We start from the raw sequence: 19,783 nt of genomic DNA on the forward strand, positions 1-19,783 counted from the left end.
AGACTGGCTCTTCCGTTTGCTCCCAGCTCGCGGCCACGAAAACTGAAACTGCAACAGAAACTGAAACTGAATCAGAACTGAACAGATCCGAATGGGTTGGGAACAGAGGCCTCTGGCGAAAGTATGCCAATGCGCTTCGTTTACAAAAGCAGGCGCAAATGCCACAGTCACCGCTGCTCGCGAAGCTCAACCGCCATTACCTGGTTAAGGGGGACTGAACAGAAAGGCCTGAAAACGGGAGATATGGTACAGGGAGAAGAATTCTTATATTGTTCTACGCCACTAAATTTTTGAGAGCAAAATGTTCTCAAAAATCTTAGACCTGCCATAATCAAAAAATACTATGTAACATTACTAATGTTACAAAGTTCTTTAAAAACATTCTGAACGCCCTTATTGATTTGAAAATTGTTTCAAGCCCTATTCGTTAATCATATTTCTTCACATTCTTGATATTATCTCCTCTCGAAAAAAACACTCTCTCCAAAAATTGTAATATTTGACATAACATATGTAATATTTATAGATACTGTATGCCTATTTGAAATTATGTTCTTGGTTTGTAAGGTGTTTTACCTTAACCAATTTACACCAGTCGGGAAACTACTTCAATCGTTGTTGTTGAGTAAATATTAAGCCGTAAACATGCGTTCTTTTCAGTGCACTTCACTGCAAGCAGCGTCGCTATTTATGCAACAATGTTGGCGGGGCTGCACCCCCTTTTCGCCGCCCCTCTTCATGTCGTTAGCTGCTAAAAACCCCCGCCACGTAAAGTGTGTGTTTGTGCACGATATAAATTATTTAAGCAACAAACTGTGCTTTTCGCACCACTTTCGCTGCAGAATGCTGAGCATATCACCGCTGTTTGCTGGCAGGTGGAAATCAATCGTCACGGAAAGGGGATTGAATATCCTCGCCATTGTCGCGAGTGTTGTGCAAACAATGGGTATCACATGGTCGAGCTGGAAGTCCGTTTCAAAATCGAGTCTATTGTGCGGTGCAGCTGCAATGTTGCATGCATTTTTGATGTAAGTGCTCGACGTGCGAGTGAATTTGCAGGGGGGTGAGGGGAGGGATTGCCTCCAAGGGTGTGTGCGTCAGTGCGAGTGCGCACTGTACGGTGGACTCATGGACTCATGTGACACAGTTTCCGCGACAGCGAGGACAAAACCCATTCGAGCTCATTTTTCAGCACGGACAGAGAGAAAGTGTTCGGCGCGGAAGTGGCGAAAGTTTTTGCGTTTTCTGCAACGCACGCGACTAGCTACGTGAGCCAGTGGAGGGTATAAATTTAAGAACTCTTAAATTCGAGCTCGGATTTAAGTGCAGCACGGCAAGAAACGGAGATTGCAGTTTTAAAACCCAGCTCTAGTCATTATTTTGATGGACTATGAGACTTATCTAGGAAAGGAAATCCCCCTTCTTCTTCACTTCAGAACTTTCAGAAAAGGGGGCCTAAAAAGTTTCATTCCACATTATAAATCTTCATCAGTTATTAAATTATAAGCTGAGACAGATTTCTACATATAATAAGTCTCACATAAAATCATTTATACATTAAGAAAAGTTTCTTAAGAACAGAACTAGAAATATTGTTTTGCAAATTCAACATTTGAATACTCGAAATAAAAACGGTTCTCAAGCCATACTTATTATTTTATTACGAGTATCACCAAATTTTATAAGAAATGTCTTAAGCTGTCACATTTTTCCCCAGTGCAACATTACGGATTTTCCGTTTGAGAGACAGCAATAAAGTTTGCCGTTCCATCGAAGCTCCTCTCCTTTGTTTCCACCAGCTTTGCCCAGTTTTAATGAAATTTCGTGCATAGTTGGAAACCACTTTAAAATTGTTTAATGCGCCTATGCCCTGCCCACACATTTTGGCCTTTCTGCCGCCCCCTTTTACCCGTCCCCGAAAAAGGCTTACGCACACCCACTCCCCAGCACACACAAATCACCTTCCTGCCATTCGGGCTTCTCGGTGCGAAGTGGTTTGCATGTTTAATGCATTTCATGCATGCAATTTAAGGCCAACTGCATTTTTGGTCATTTGAAAAATATGTGCTGGAGCCTCGACATGTGCCACTTGGGTCGTTTTGGCCCGAATGACCAAAGGCAAAGGCAAAAGGAGGCGGCTACCCGAGAGTGTTGCCCGAAATTAATATGCAAAACTCTAATTTCGGCATTCGCCTCAAAGGGGACGGGGTTGCATATCGCGTCGACTGCAAAACCCAGACATATTTATGCAGGCCGAGATATTAACGCAGGGGTCGGCTCGTATTTCGACGGGCGGTCGAGAAACTCGAGAGTGTCCTGAAAATAAAAGAGATTTAAAGTGCTCCGCCAGGACCCGTTCGACACTTTTTATAGACGGTGCTTCGGGGAGTTTTAGGGGTAGATTGCTTTTCTGTAGATTTATGTTACAAAGAGAGTAAGGAGTTGGTTTTGTGGTTTACTCAGTTTGTGATCTGTATCTAAGCCACAGAACTCGGTGAAAATATAATGGGTATGCGTAAAAACAGGTAATACAAAAACTTTCGAGTAGTGAGTATCTGTTATTCGGTTTTACTACTCCGTTACTTTACTACCCCCTTTGAGTGTGCCTCTTAAAGTTCATTTGACTGCAAAATTTGTGCAATTTCACACAAGCGTGCGCTTTTGTGCCGAGACAATATAAAATCTGAGGGTCGACAAATTCGCACGGCCATGTCCAGCATTAAAGCCCCAGCAATTTTCGCCCGCTTCCTTTGTGTCCTCCCCGCCCATGCCTCCGCCCCTCCCCAGCAAAATGATGATCTGCGAAAATGTCCTTTTATGTCCGCTGGGCGCTAAGGACCTGTAAAAGTGTCTCTTAAGAAGGGGGCGGCTAAGAGCAGACAGGTGGGTCAAAAGGAGGCGGCAGATGGCCGTGTCCAGGGGTATCGTAAAAGATAAAACGAGGGGGACGGAGAGGCACAGACACAGACCCACACAAAATGGGCAAAAGTGCAGTCGGCGGAGGGGGCAAAGACTTTTGGCCTGTTTGCTGATGTTGCCGTTTTCTCGGGGCGACTCCTTGGGGCGTCTTTTGGACCGAAGAGAAGTCCTCCTGCAAGTCGCCTCCTGCAGCAGTTCCTGTAATCAAATTTGTTACGCTGCGTTGGTGTCCTGTTGCCGCGCAGGACCTGCTCTTGAACTGCATTTAGCCGGGCTGCTCTAACCATTTGTTACGCTCCGCTGCGCTCATTTGTCGCCGAAAGCCGTCCAAACAGATACTGCGTGCCGGGGTCAGACTGTTTTTCTTGCCGCCAGTGGAAAGTGGCTTTAAGCTGCCGCTGCTTTTGCTGCTGGGCGACAGCAATTTTTGCGTTGGCCATGTTGCCACGAACAGGACAGGACGGGTCAGGACAGCAACGATGCCCCCGAGGGCACGGCGAGTGCGTTAACACACTCTGACGGGTCACACGCACCGAACACCGAGCATTGAGCGCCGAGCAGCAGGGTCAGAGGGGCCAGGACGCAGGAGGAGTGGCTTCCATCCATATCCGCCATATAAAGCTATATGGACACCCATCCCCCCTTCTCACATAACGCGTCAACGTTCCGGTCTGTGCGTACTGCGCGTTTATTGCCATCCTGGGAGTCCTGGGGCCTCGTCTCGCCGTAAACGCGAAGGACTCGCTGCTACATTTTTATGCTAATTGAAACCCATTCAGATGGAAACAAATTGCCATCGATAGACGGACGCTCTAAGCAATGAGTGTGGGTGCACTCAGAAAAATACTAGTTTGCTTGGCTACCAGTTACTACCAAAAGTTGAGGTTGACTTACAACTACTTTGGTTTAGGAAGATACATTGATACATATCTTACGATATTATGTTATATAAGCATAATATTTCTCAAATAATACGAATGAGCGAGGGTCGCTTATTCATTTATCATTTGTATATTACTTTGATTTAGTAAAGTTGGTTTAAGTTTGAAGCGAATGTATTTCCTGATTTTCTTTTTAAAAAAGATAGATATACTTCTAACAAATTATAAGAATAAGCGAGGAACTTATTTGTATAATCTTGTCTTCTTCTTCTATTTAACACGGACTAAAAAAAAATTTATTTATTTATCTTTCTTTTAATATAAGAAGTTCTTGTGGTTTGTCACGTTTATTTCGACTTTAAATCATGCTTAAAAATGACAGAAAAAATGCGTTTGATTTATAAGACAATTAAGTGCGTGAAATACAGCCGGGTCCTAATTATAATTTATTTTATTTGCTCATTGTGTATCATGGTTACGCCTATGCACTTTCTAATTAGAGTAATAAACAACTAAAAACAATAGCCAATTAAATCGCTAAAATTATTTGGCAATGCAATTGTTTAAAATAGCTGGTGAATATTTGGGAATGTTTTATTTTATTGAACATATGTAATTAAGCTTGGTTTTGCAGTGGCGAGCATACAAATTGATGGGTAAAGGTTATTGTGATTTACTTATTTGATGCACCCAACTCTGTGATACCGATGCGGTGTGAGCCCTAATTGGTGTGTGCACAATGAGTTCAGTTGCACCGATATTGTTAAGTTTGTTTCCCGTGTAGAGCCGCAATATAACCCGCTTTTCCGATTTCCCATTTTCCATTTTCAGGCAGCAACAGCCGCTCGATGAGCAACGTGCAGCAGTCGGCGGTGGCGCCCTCCACCCTGACCGCCGCCCTGCCCCGCTTCCTGTCCCGCGGACACACCTACCGCGCCGTCGTCGGGGACACCCTGGTCCTGCCCTGCCAGGTGGAGAATCTGGGTGAGTTTCGGGTGTACGGGGGGGAACTACTACTATTGGATACTACATGTATAATTAATCCGACGCCTCTCATGTACTCACATTATATGTGAAAATGCGATCATAAAAATAAGTGTGGAGCTGGGCCTACAGCAATAATAGTAATAATAATAATATTTTCGACGGGCGGCAGGCGGTGCGAATTATGCAAAATATATGCAAATATGCTTAGGCAAAATGTCACTTCACATAAATTTAATATTCGAGCACGGCGACAACATTTGGCCAACCAACAGCTGTCAGCAGCCTGTCGTTCTGGCCTGCGTTCTGGCCATCCGACACATCGACACATTTTTCTCTTCGCATTTATAAATCGGCCGGCAAAATATGCAACCTCACACATATTGACAGCAAATAAATTTGGCTGATTAACGCCGCCCGCCGCAGTGGGATGGTCAATGGTTGATGGTCGCTGGTCGTTTGTCATGGCCAAATGGAGTTTAGTTTAGTTTTAGCTTTAGCATCGATTCGATACGATTCGATTCGCCAGTTGATAGATTTCCATTCCGGATCCACATTCGAATCGGAATCCGAATCCGGCCTACTGCAGGCAGTCAAATGGCAAACGAAATGCAATCCAAGCGTGAATGCAGCTGGGCTGCAAATAAAATGACATTTGATTGCCCATGGATGCATGAATGGCTGCGCTGCCGTTTGAGAGACATATTAAAATATGCAGCAATGCCAGCAATGTCTTTCTCGGCTTCAATTAGCAGGCGATGCAGCCTAATGCAAAAATTTCAAAACGGATTGCAATGTATGCGCTTTGATGCCTGACTTTTGCATATGAATATCTTAATTAAGGAAATTCCAGAGCGCACTCATGCGAGCATATAAGATATGCTACCTGATGGATCAAGGTCTCAACACACAAAGGCAGCTCGATTCAGGTCAAATTGGGTTTGCTGCCCGGGCTAAGTGTATTATATCGCTAAGTGCCGCAAAAACTTTTAGCCAGCTAGTAGCTAGCCCATCATTCTATCATCGATGTGGTCAATATGCTGGGCGTTGTTGGCAAACAACTGGCTTTGGTCAGGATGTGGCGAATGAGGAGGAGTGCTCCATCAGGAAGTCACCAAGCGGATAATGCCGCAAGCGGGGCCAATGAAAATCGAATTTTAATCAATTAAAGGCGGGCGCCATATTTGCCCCGACTAAACAATTTCAACTAATGTTGACCAAGCTGATGGCTTTCCTTCGCTCTAGTCATTATCGCTATCGAACCGCTTTAATTTTGACCCAGTTGAGCGAAAAACAAGGGGGAAAAGTTTAAATTGCGACTGCTGTTGACATGCCAATAAATAAAATGCAATTAACCGTTCGCAGCAAATGAAAATAAATTGCACATTGATGGCAGCGACGACAGTCCGCGCAGCATGCACTTCAGTGCCCAGATTGACATCAGTCAAAGTTTCCCATTCCGCGATTGTGGAAAGCCAATGTAGATCAAACGGATGGTACACGGCGGAAAAAGGTGGGGTATTTTCAGAGCATGAATTGAGAAAATATCAGTCTAGCTAATTTTAATTTCCAGGCCCACTAAATATTGATTAAAATGAAAATAATTAAAGGATATCCATGGATGCAAGCCTCAAAACCTTACAATATATAGTATCTATTAGATACTTATTGCCTTATGACTCGCACTAACTAATTGTTTTTTTAAAGATCAAAGATCCAAAATGAGCTAAATATCTACAACTTGATATATATATTGAATCAAATATACATGCCTACATGCCATTAAATCCAGAAGTTAGTCGAAACTTAGGCAAGCGTCATGAAGCCTTAAATGGAAATAGGTTATTTCACAAAATTTGCAAAGACTCAAAGGTAACCTTTTCTCTGAGTGCATGTCCAACAAATGCCGTATGTGTTTCCGTTTGTACCAGCTTGTTTGTGCGTAGTTTTTTTCTTTTGAAAAATATTTTCGTTTAATTCGATTCACTTGCCAAGGCATTAAAGTGCAATGATTTCCCATTAACGCCTGATGTTTCGACTTTTTGTGAGGCTGTTTCAGCTGTGCAACACACATTTCCAATCTGCGCCTTAAGCTGTCATTTGAGCTCAGCTCGGGCTTATAATTCGCTCGGCTTTATTATTCTCTATATGCATCCGATGGCAGGTGATGTTGATTCGTTTGACTGAGGCTTTAATGGCAGCTTGGTATATCAAGAGCATCCTGCTGGTAATTAAACTAGAATGTATCTAAAAGTTTGTTGCCAAATAATCAAGATAATAGCGAAAACATCAACTGCAGGGAGTAACTTGATATGTAGACAATACTGTGGCTTCCACCATTTGTTGCCAGAAATCTCCCCCGATGCACTTTAACTCTTGTTGTCGATGTTCCTGGTTGTCCACTGGGTGTGTGTGCACTTTTTTGCACTCCACTGTCATCAATCCGCTTCAGCTTTTAACGACGGGTGACATGGCGAGGTTTGATTGCAGCTTTCATGCCCCAAGAGCCCCCGGCGAGGTCAAGCAGAAAGAGGGCGACGAGGCAAGCCTTTAATCCAATAAAAGAAATTAAGTATCAAATGGTCTATGAAGCCGTTCATTGATTGCCGTTCGCTGTAGTACGATATACGTATGTGTACCTACATTCGTCACATTCACATATATGTGCGAATCAAACACGTATACGTCATGTTGTCACCCGGTGAATGGCGTACAAAAACGCTGCTCAATAAATATTGAGCGCGGTTAGAAATTGGATTTTCATTGGTCTAGAGGGTAGCAAGAATGTATTGACTTGCCAAATTGCTTTCGCCTAAAGTCTATTGAAAAGGGGTCCCTAGAATGTGGGTAACTCATTTAGGAATTCGAGCCCATCTTGCAGGACCCAGAAAATATGAACATTTTGCGGGCTTAACTCGCCTGAAAATTCATATGTCGATATTGACGGGCTATAAAATGAAATTTTTATGGCATTCCCCACTCACTCCAACAATATCAATATACAGCCATTAGACTCTAATAAAATGCAGGACCGGAAGCCGGCGAGCTCTAATATAAAATCAAAATAAAACCCTCCACCGCCACCTGCTCACCCACAAAATGCCGGGCAATTGGAGGTTCGGAGGTCTGGAGTCGATTCAACAATAATCGAGCCCCAATAAAATGATGATTGCTCGGGTTTAAGCCGCAGTTTATGGGGGTCTCCATGAGGAGGTATTTTATTTTGAGCAACTTAAGCGAGTATTTTATTTGCATTTGAAGAGGGCTGCCCTTTGCCCTCGACTTCTGTTAATAACCGGAAGGAAAGAGCACACTCATTATGGAGGCGAATGCATTTTAAAAGCGGCATTAATAATGCGTTACTTTAAGCTGTGATTATTTAATGGCAGCTTAAGGTCAGGAAAATGTCAGCTGCCAGTGGGGGAGCACACGCACAAATGTAGTAAATATGTGCGAGCGGAGGTCGGGAAAATAAAAACATTTCATTAAAATTTCATATTTCGAATGGTGGAAATCATATTCCAACAAACCGTTGACCGTTCAACCGAAGGACGAAGGACGCAGGACGAAGCCCGACCTGCCCACCCTTTCATTGGGTAAACGTTGAGGACGTTGTATTTACACAACTCTGATTTCGGTTTTACAGCACGTATACGTAATACGTCCGTGCGGCGCTTTTTCACGTTTGTTTTTTTAATATTTCCATAATAAATACAAGTTCATAAATTTTTTCGAGCCTGGCGGAGCGGTACGGAGGCCCGAATGCTGGGCTGTCGGTCTCTCATTCAGGACTTAAGCACACAAAATAAATAAACATATTATACGCCACTTAATCTCATTTAACAAATTCTCGTTTGCCTTTTTGTGGCGACGACGACAATAAAAGCGATCCGAGTGGTATAAAATATGCAAAGAACGAAAAGAATAAAAAAGCAAAGAATTATGCCAACAACATCTGCAAAATTATGTCATTTATATGAGCAAACATACTAAAAAATAGATGAAAACAGAAGCCCACACATATCCTGCCGCTCCTGCCGTTGGCAGGACCTCGGCTCAGGATAGACAAACAGAACGGAATCTGCAGAAAGACGGAGAGATAGATATGTATCTGTGAGGACGAAAACTATTTTCGCTTGCTACTTCCCACTTTCCTCGCCCAACTTTCCCTGCCACAGTGACAGCTGAAAGTATATGTCTACGCTGGCAGCAAAATGCTTCATGTTTATATTGCGGCATTTTACAATAAATTTCGTAGCCAACGAGAAGACACATTCTGCTCTATATTTTTCATCTGCTTATAGGACCTCCCCCCTCATTTTTCCCTATTCCATACATATATATAGTATATATCTCTATCTCTTGCAGGCAATTTCGTTCTTCTGTGGCGACGAGGAACAAATGTGCTCACCGCCTCCAACATTATGGTTACAAGGGATGAGCGCGTAAGACTGATAGATGGTTATAATTTAGAGATATCCGATTTGGAGCCCCAAGATGCCGGGGATTATGTTTGTCAAATCAGTGACAAAATAAATCGTGATCAAGTGCACACAGTTGAGATATTGGGTGAGTACACGTCGGCATGTTTGCACAGCATTAGGGCACAGATTTCCATTTGACAAGTGCTCTTAAGTCGCACACATCAATTAGCCACTCGGTTACTGATTTACTGATTCTCGCCCCCAGTTCCGCCCAGTGTACGGGCCATCCCCACATCCGGACAGCTGCAGGCCCGCAAAGGAGGACCCATTACGCTGGAGTGCAAGGGCTCTGGTAATCCTGTGCCATCCATTTACTGGACCAAGAAGGTTCGTTACACATCGCTTTGTCCTCTGGCCGGGGTAACTCCGATGCCATTTTAAGTGAATTTCATTTAGTTTAATTGAATTTATTTCAACTGTTTCGCAACTGTTTCGCATCGTTATGTAAATTTAAATTGCGTTCTCCTCGCAACGCGGGGTCAGTTGTTAAGTTGTTAAGCACTTTCCCTTTTCAGATTTCACTTTCACTCGCTTTTAAGCTCTCGAGAGCCCGCCAACTTTCCTGGCGAACCGAAAAGGGGGGTGTAGAAAAGTTCAGCTCAGCCATTTTGGATGGCCAAAAGTTCGTTATTAATTAAATATGATTCGCCTACATTAAAGTCACACACAGCACGGGCCAGGTCCTGATGCGAGTGTGTTGTTTGCATTATAAATCAACAACATATCTCATCACTCACAGTTTTCAGCACTTTCCCCGTCGAAATCTCCGCTCGGCAGCGGGGAGCAAACAAAAAGCGAGATGATAAATCGCAGGACCCCAACAATCTACGATTGCGGCATGTGGCTGTAATGGGGGGCAATTATGAATTCAACAAACACATAATTTTACGCATGAGCCAACAAAGGGATAACATATTTGCCAGCCATTCAAAGTGGGCCGAAACGGGAGCGGGCCAAATGAATTTATGCCGACTTATATGACTTGCAAATGCGGATGCGAGTTGGCAATTAGTTTTCGCTGCTAATTCCGAGAAGTTTATCAAGTTGCCAACTGGAGCGTAGAGACACAAAGGCAAGCCGGTTTCATTACCATTACCCATTGCCATTACCCATAAACCATTGTACTGAGTGGAGCCATTTATTCGGGATGGGTTCCGAATCTGGCATTGATTCGATGCCAGCGAATTTACACTAAATCACTGTCAGCACCAGCCACTTGCAAATGCGGAGTAGGTGAGCTGAGACTGCAGGTTGCCAGTAGTCGGTAGTAGGTAGTTGGTTGCCAGGCTGAATTGCTTGCTCGAGTTCAAAGCGTAATTAATGCGATATGCGATTCATAGACCCACAGAATGAACCCGTACATGGGACCCAAGGAATTGCCAGTTGACCCAGTCACTGTCACTGCCATTCAAGCAGTTAGCACGTACACAAAGAGGCTTGCACTCAGAAAACAGGTCAATAGTTCAGGAACAGATTAATTTGAAGAAAAAAAGAATACCAAATTACAAAGATTTGATGGCCATATGACACTGGCTTTAATTTTGACTAATTGAAAACATGATGCCAATGGCCATATGACAACTAGATTTATTTATAAAAGTTATGGTAACCTATATCGTATCTGTAAACATATCTCTTTAGATTTAATGTACACAATTTATATTTATATTTATATTATAACTTCATATTATTTTCTTTAGGTTGATATGGCTTTTATTAACAAATACAGTCAGTGTCCTATGACCATAAACAATATTATTTGCATGATAAATGTAGTTGTTTTAAAAATGAAACTCATTAATAATTTTAAATTAGCAAAACTGATATACTTATGACTTGGTACCTTAAAGCTCTTAATAGCACAGGGTTTATTTTCAATTTGAGATAAGTACAAGTTTAAATTGCATACCTTAGTAACTATTTTCTCAGTGCAACTGCTTCTATTCGCACACAAACTTTCAATAAGGCAAGTGTCGGAGTAAGCACTCCTCGAATGGGAATGTGTGTGCCATATACGTCTATGTCAGAGCCCCAGCATTTGGGTAAAAGACTCGTTTGCATTACTGCACTTTGGCGCATTTGACATTTCCGTTCGATTTGTTTGCTCCTCGGCAGGTACGATGAGTTACCTATGTACGTTATGGGGAAGGTCCTGCTCGTCCTTCTCGTCCTTTTCCACCTGCACCCGCTCGCCTGGAGACACTGCCAAGTTGGGTGTCACTCCATGGCGCTGCGTTCCATTTCAATCTGCCCCAGCATTTCCGTCCTGTTTTCGGCTGTCTTTGGAGCACACGTTGACACGTGTTCCCCCAGGGGCGGCACTTGGCCCAAACCAAGCCAAATCGAGCCAAGCCAAAAGCCGGTTGCCAAAGAAAAGACGCTCGCAGCCAGAATGCCAGGGAGCTAGAATGCTAGAAAGCCAGAAAGCTGACTTGTTACAACGCCCTTTTTGGCCCTTTGAGACCCGCTCCGATGTCTGTGTTTACATCCAGTTTTGCATGCTCCACATCCAATATTTGTGCAACTTGCCCTTTGGCCCCTGCCCCTGCCTCTTTTACACTGTGCAGCAGGAGCAAGTTTTTCGCTTTTCGTCGGGGTGGATGTCTTCATTTGGGTTTTGTTTCGTTTCGTTTCATTTCGCCTCCGCACTCTTTCGCTTGCCAACAGCATTTGTCTTTTGACATTTGCTACTTGCACTCTCGCCGACTTCATTTTAGCCGGGCCAAAAGATGTCTGCGATTGATTCAATTTGTTGCCACTCTGTTTACAAAGCGTTACAGAATATGCCACCCCTTTTTTCCTGTTTTTTCCATGTCCTCGCAGAGCGGCGCAAACAAGTCGACGGCCAGGATCGGCGACGGACCCATTTTGACCCTGGAGAAGCTGGAGCGCCAGCAGGCGGGAGTCTACCAGTGCACCGCCGACAACGGCGTGGGCGAACCGGTCACAGTCGATATGAGGCTGGATGTGCTGTGTAAGTACCTATAAGGACTTTTAATAAAAATATTATAGATATTTAAGACCAGATTACATGTTAAATCTTTTCTTAAACATTTAATTTCACGCGATTTCTGGCTGTTTAAGAGGGGATTTTGAATATTTTCCGACATATATTGGCAACCAATCAAAATAAAATAATATAAGATGTTAAATTTTATGTTGGAGCAGTGTTTAAACGAAGGCATTTTTTTTAAGGCTTTTAAATATTTATCATTGGAAAACTAGAAAATAATATAATTTTAAAAGTTATTGAAGTGTATAAGTGCTTAGTATCTGCACCGCGAAATCTGTCATTAATCATTGAGCGAATAAAGCAGCAACTTGAAATCCATTTTTGGAGATAACTTAACTTTCGTTTTGCAACTGAAGTTGGAGAAAAGTGAAAAAAATCTACAAGACAGAAGAGAGGAAAAGTATCTTAGGGCAAAAGAGTCTCGGGGGTCTCGTAAATCAGTGCCTTAAAGCTGCTGACTGCAGCGGGATTTCAAAGCCAAAACCAGAAACCGCTGTGCAGATACAAGACTCGACCTCGAGATACTCGATGCATGCAACAATGCGGCACCGCCGATTCGATATGCAGGGCAGGAAACAATTTGAACGGGAAAAGAAAGCCGAGACCAAACGGAGTCTTAGCAACTGTATATAAATTGATTTTTGACTGTAATCAGATTGCAGCTTCGTGTGCTAAATTCCTCTACCGCCTCTCTTTGTTTCTTTCTCTGTGTGTCCTTGCCATCCTGGTCCTACCATCCCTGCCATCCTGCAACCTGACGGATGCCTGGGTATCTGGGTATCTGGGTGCAGATCCCCCGGATATTCAAGTGGAGAAGTCCTGGATACACTCGGGCGAAGGATTCGAGGCGAAGCTCGTTTGCATTGTTTACGCTGATCCAGTCGCAACGGTTTGTTGGCTCTTTGAATGCACCGTTCCATTCGTTCCATTGTGCCCAGATAGTTTTTGTTATTTTTCGTGGATTTTTAGATTATTACGATTACGGGGCCATGGGCAGGCAGTCTCATCCCGCCCTCCCCATCGCCCCGCCTTATGCAAGAACTTTGTTTTCAGGTCACTTTTTCCAGTTTTTCCTGTTTTTCTTGTTTTTCATTTATTCAGCTTTTCGGTTCTGTTGTGTTGTGTTGCGCTGTGTTCAGTTGCCTTTTCCTCACAGGCTTTGTGCCACTCTGGCCTGCAATTCCTTTCTCCGATGTCTTGCTGTGGCAAATTAATGCCATTTTTATTTGCCCAACTTTCATTTCATTTCGTTTTTCGTTTCGTTTCGAATTGTGGCAGGAAGAAGTTACTGCAAGTGGGTCAAATTTTGAGTTGAATTTATTAGTTGCAATCGTAGTGGCACTCAATTGACATGTGCTTCATCTTCATCTCGATCATCGCCATCGCACAGTCACTTCCCAAGCTAATCCACAGACCTTCTCGCTGCAGGTGTCCTGGTACCAAAACTCATTTCCGATCCAAACGACGGACAGGCGCACCATGAACACCAGGGCCAACCGGCACACACTCACCATCCGGCACATTCAGCAGGAGGACTTCGGAAACTACAGGTGAGTGGAGCTCTAGAGTTGGGAATCTGGAGCTCTGGAATCGACGGGGACAACTTGTGGCTTACAATGAACTTTGCTGGCCAGCGTTGATTTAGTCAATTTGGCAACTTTGGCTACAACTTATTTCACTTTTTGCCAGCCAGTTAGCAGTTCGAAGTTGCCACTTGTCTGAGTTTGCTCCCGGGGAACGAGGCTTAGTATTTGCTACATACTACATGGCAGTACAGTAGTACATTGGTGTTCTGGTACAGTAGTACACCCACGTCCGGCATTGGGGAATTGTCTGTGCTAGGCGTGGCCCACCCATTTTGCGGACAAACAAGTTTTCCACATCAATGTCAATCTGTCTGAAACATATTAAAGAAGCGGAAGTTTCGCCATGTTGACACAACATTTCATGCACAAAGTTTTAGCCATCTTTCTCGAATGGGGGCAGTGGCGGTGGTGATGGTGATGGTGGTGGTGCCCATCGAACCACCAAACCACCTGGTCACCACCCACAGTGAGTGGCTTTTGTGCACACGACGTGTCGACGTGTTTGGATTAGTTGAGTCGAGTTCCCCAGTTGGTTGCCAGCCACTTGCCGACTGCCAGATCGATGCGGGCCCAAGTCCACATGGCGGATGGCTGAGAATCCATTCCCTTCCCCCAGCGCCCCACGTGGCGTATGAGTAATGCTGACAGAGTGTAATGCAAAATTAAAAGGAAATTACATTTTTGGCCGTGTGCAAAAGTGATTGCAGGCAAACATGACGCATCCAGAAATTAACAAACCAAATTAAAAAAAATAAACAAGAGGGTGAAATTGGAAAAACCAAAAGCCAATTAAGGCAATTAACCATTTAAGCCATATGCTAATTAGAAATCCCTTTCAGCTGCGTGGCGGACAATTCGCTGGGACGCTCCCGCAAGTACATGGAGCTCTCCGGACGCCCCGGACCCGCCGAGTTCTACTCGCCCAAGTGGGGTCGTTCGCCGGACAGCTACAACCTGACCTGGAAAATCGATAGTTACCCGCCGCTGGAGGAGGTCCGTCTGCTCTACCGTCGAGTGCTGGTGAGTTGAATGAATAAGTGGGATGGCTAAGTGGGCGGTTGATGAGGTGGGAAGCCACTGGCAATCCGATATGAAAGGAGTATATTCAATTAATTAATTGTGAAATATGCACAAAGCCCGATCCAGCCAGACTGACATCTAGACAATGGGCTGGATGGTGTTCCCTGGATGCCTTAAAAAGCAATCCGATACCTTGATGTCTCGTCTCGAAACGGCTTTTATTTTGGGAGAAGACTTGCTCACTAATGAAGCACGTGATTAAAATTACATTCACCGAGATGTCTAAAAAATCGAGCACCAAAATGCGAGCAAAAAAGCGAATCGAAGCCATTAAGTAGAAAATAGAGGGAAATGAGTAGGGGGCATATTGTACAGTGAGAAATATTAAGACTTGGTTCTAAAAGGAATAATTTAATAATTCAGCATAAGAAATAAATTATTGTTCTGACTAAGATTATATGTCTTAAGGTATTCAAAATACTGAATTTTCACCGAACTTTGATTAAAGATAAATAGTTCTTTTAAATTTTAAATTTAGATTTAGGCGTAAACAAATTCCCGGTTTTTTTTTATAATTGTATATTGTATTGCAATGATAAGAATATGATTTAGTTAACAATCCGATTTCTTATTATATCTATCATCTTAAGCATACACGTATTTACTTTAGGAAATAAATATTACAAAATCATACTCTTAAATCATTTATAAAATATTTCCGATGTAGCAAATCTGAGGTAGACAGAGCAAAGTGATTTTTAATACGAGTATCAGCGTAGACATATGAAAATGTCGCTTAATTGCGACTCTGGGCTATACAGACGGGGCAAATCGGGAAATTTAATGAGATTTCGAGCCACGCACACTTGGCGATGAATGTCAAACTGCAGTGGCCTGCCACGCTCCGTTGATTGGGCGGAGATAATTTTTCCTGAATTTTTTTTTCTGCATTCATGCGCCATTGAAGTGCAATTATTGGAGGACTTTCCGCCGGGGCGGGATATCAAGAGCCTTTGCTGGAGGCAGAGGAGACTTAATTGATGTGATAGCTGTCATAACTTGATCGGGCGCTCGCAGCGGAAATCATTTGGTTTCCTCGCGCAGGACATAAAATTAATTAAGGAATCAAAGGAAAACTGTCAATGGTGAAAGCCGACACTTAATTTGGCTCTTCTGTGCCTTCTCTCTCTCTCGTTTTTCTCCACTTTTCCGCCGGATAGATGAATGATACGTACCAGCAGCCCGGCAGGTGGCACGACTTCATCCTCACCCCGGAACACCGACCGGCCTCGGAGCCCCTGACACACATCATGTCCTACACCATCAAGAATCTGCATCCGGGCGCTTACTACGAGGCAATTGTGCAGGCCAAGAATCGCTATGGCTGGAACGAGGTGAGTTCTATACCCTATAGCTCTCGGTGCCAAAAGACCGGCATAAATCTAGTCGGGCGGCTACTTAATCTTGATTTTGTGCCACTTTTCTTTACTCAACCTCTGTCCACTCTTCTCGCTTTCCCCCGCATTTTCCCAACCCCGCAGGTCAGCGATATATTTCAATTTATCGTCGCCAGCAACAGCCAGGACATTGCCCCCGAGGACGCCGAGGTGGTGGCCAGCTCCAAGTCGCGCAGCAATGGTGCCTCGGTCGGCAGCCTGCCAGGATCCTTGCCCCACAGCCTGCTCCTCCATACGGTGCTCCTTTTGGTCCTGACCTTGAGTAATTGTCAGTTCGACAGGCGACGACTGGGCCTGGGATAAGTTTATTCCGCAGGAGTTCAGGATCATGAGTATCAGAAGTGGAGCAGCAAAGGTTGGCGGGGAGATGCAGAGGCATCCAGGAACACCAAAGAAAATTCTCAAAAAACATTATTGGACTCTGCATACTGCCAACCAAAGAGCAAGTGAATCTAGCCCCAACTAAAAAGCAAAATGAGATAGAAAGCAAGCTGAAGGAAATTAAAATAAAAACCCATGTAAATAATTTTTCGAGAGTTTTGTCCACGATTAAATTAGCACACACACACATAAAACCGGAAAATGGTTAATGGAAATTGCAATTCGAGAATGCAAATCCACTATCCAAATCCCACCCCCCAGTTCCATCCCCATGGTAGAATAAGCAACTCGAACTAGGTCATGTAAATAAGCATTAGATATCTGAATGTGAACTGCATTTTACTTCATAAATGTCGGGCTGATGCTCGGTGTGCAGGATGTGTATGTAAATTAAGCAAACATTATATAGTGATATTATTTAGTTTCAAGCGAAACCATAAATAACAGAATATTGAGGATGAAATAGGCAAAAAAAATAAAACACTGGAATAAAATCACACCGCAAATTGTTAGTATGTAAAGTATTTGCCATTTACCACTTGCCATTTGTGTTCCGAATTCGAATCCGTAAACGTTTCATTGCCATTCCTTCGATTGCAGCTGTAGTCTTATTTTAGCCAGTAAGCGCACCCATAACCAAAACGATAACAACGCAACAGCAATTCAATACAATGTTTTTCGATGTAAATTAGAGTTTAAGCAAACGTGTTGTACCACCAAAAAAAGCGGAAAAGCGGAAAAGTCGGAACTAAGCTAATCCCCCATTCGGAATATTAGTCGGAGCATTTGAATGTGAATTTTTGCATACATATTAGCGACACGCGAACGTCACGAACGTCAGGGAGTGTCAACCTGTAAATACATGAATACTGTACTTATTGAGTGTTACGAAAAACCCAGCAGGCATTTTATCAGCTTTTGCACCTTTCCAATTGTACGATTGTGCGATCCCCATCGAATCGAATCCGAATCGAGGTCGTACTGTTTCATTTAGGGCACACAATAGAGGTCAAAGCTCACTTGTATATTTTATAGGCCGCGGCCCCTCGAACTCGTATTACCACATATACAACAACTCCTGTATTTAGCATGTCGAACGAAGCCAAAAGCCGAGTTAAAAGGGGGAATCGAATCGAATCGAAAACCAAGTAAAAGCGTTACAATTTATCTACATAAATGTGTATGTGTGTGTACCTTACATAGCCAGTTGAATGCAGGATGCGGGAGGAGTACGAATCGAAGGCATTACTACAGATTTAACAGATACATGGATCTCCGAACGATCCGATCTGAAACTAAATACAAGTATAATTCAGATAAATCAGAAATAGATAAGCACCTTGGCAGTGCGTGTTCATTAAAAGTGAATTCATTAATTACTAACTACATAGTACGATGCTAATTGTATGATTAATGCGCATAAGAAACCCTAAAATATTCAAAAATAAAATAAAGCATTAGATGTAAACTAAAAAGGTTATTTTGTTTTATTTCCTCTGGTCTCTCTGCAAATTAAATAAAGAAAAAGTTGGTATGTGTTATTATTTCATACAATTGCATTTATTTTCCATATTTTTCTTAGCACAAAGAATAACTTTTTGGACCTCACAACAGGACACAAATCAGTTCCAAATTAGTATTGCAATTTTTCCCCAAGCGGCTTTTAGGACTTACAATTTTAAGGGGCCCTCAAGTATTTCCCTGCCATAATGCAAGTATGAAATTTTAATGTGTCACATCCTTTGTGCCACTCAACAGACTCGCAAACTTTCTGCAAATTTATATGAAAATACATAATCATCGATGGAACTGCCAGGTCTTTTTTGTCGATTTTTTGCCAGGACTTCGCCCGGGGCTCTTCTAAGCTCTTTTCTGAAAAACGCAAACGCTGACCAGAGGGCAGAGGAAAAAAAAAGAAAAGAGAGAAAGACTCGACATACGTGCACGGTTTAAATTATTAAAAGTTTTGCATTTGGCAAAAGTTTATGCATGAACTTTCATAGGGCGCACAAGCTACTTGAGCTGCGTTTTTATACAGGCGGATACCACCGTTGCAAGTTTCATTTGGAACGGAACGCAGAGGATGTCCGGATGCCAGTTACTGGTTGCCAGTTACCAGTTCCCAGTTCCTGGGACATTCCTATCCCTGCCCACCCAGGTATTTGCATGTTCCAGAGGCCCACTTGACGCCCCCGTCCAAGTTTGCCGGGTTCAAACTTAGTGACCATTATGCATGCAAGTCTCAATATATTGCACATGAATTTTAATGAAAATTGTGTCGTTGAACTGGCCAGGGAAATGGGGACATTCCGCAGAAATATGGTGGAACTAGAGGGGAACTTTTTGCAAATCATATCGCATAATTGGCGAGCCACAAGCGACTCTTTCCAGCCATTTGCATTGGCTGCGAACAGTTGGCCCAGGGACAAGTTTTGGCGCATATTAATTAGCTCGTTTATCATTTGAACACTTTTCTGACAGCCAGAAAAGAGCGGTGCACTCGAAGCAATGTAAAATTAATTAAGTTGCGCCACAAGGAAACTCTTTCACTTGCCCCATCCGAGCATCCTTCTCACTTCCACCGCCACATCCACATCCATTGCAGTTGCCATTGGTATTCATTTCAAAGGAACGTGGCAGCAATAAAGAATCGCTGCGAAAAACTGTTAACTAACGAAAATGAAATCATAATTAATATTGGTGAAATTGGCAAAGTGCAGTGGGGAGTGGGTGGTGAGGTTGGCGCACTAATGCCCCCCACTTTCGCCCACCAATCCGGAAAAAAAGGAGCCAGTCAGTCAGTCAGTTAGCCTGGCAAGCAGGCGTCAAGGCGAGCAAGATCCAAACTTTTATAATTAAAATTTTGCAGCTCGGTTTTTTTTAGCCTTTTTTTCGAGAAAAAGCCAAGCAAAGCAAAGGAAAGCAAGCAAATCATAAAGCTACATGGCAGCCAAACTTTGCCGTTCAAGTGCGAATTAAATTAATTTTCAGCTGATTTGATTTCTCCAACAGTTATTGCTAAAAATGCAAGTTTCCACAATGGCCGATGGGAAAGTTA

At 43.2% G+C, this 19,783-nt stretch overlaps 1 protein-coding gene across 1 annotated transcript in view; it reads left to right on the forward strand.

Moving 5' to 3' along the window:
• The window catches only part of klg (klingon), a 65,328-nt gene extending 47,134 nt beyond the window's left edge, over nt 1–18,194 (forward strand). Inside the window, exons 3-11 of the mRNA XM_036817132.3 lie at nt 4,632–4,784; nt 9,153–9,353; nt 9,474–9,595; nt 12,092–12,242; nt 13,073–13,170; nt 13,710–13,831; nt 14,707–14,887; nt 16,108–16,281; nt 16,429–18,194. Coding sequence (XP_036673027.3) covers nt 4,632–4,784; nt 9,153–9,353; nt 9,474–9,595; nt 12,092–12,242; nt 13,073–13,170; nt 13,710–13,831; nt 14,707–14,887; nt 16,108–16,281; nt 16,429–16,647 — 1,421 coding nt within the window. The 3' untranslated portion in view covers nt 16,648–18,194. The remainder of the gene's footprint in view (nt 1–4,631; nt 4,785–9,152; nt 9,354–9,473; nt 9,596–12,091; nt 12,243–13,072; nt 13,171–13,709; nt 13,832–14,706; nt 14,888–16,107; nt 16,282–16,428) is intronic.
• The last annotated feature ends 1,589 nt before the right edge of the window (nt 18,195–19,783 follow it).

This window comes from Drosophila suzukii, chromosome 3, assembly GCF_043229965.1.
Source record: "Drosophila suzukii chromosome 3, CBGP_Dsuzu_IsoJpt1.0, whole genome shotgun sequence".
Lineage (NCBI taxonomy): Eukaryota > Metazoa > Arthropoda > Insecta > Diptera > Drosophilidae > Drosophila > Drosophila suzukii.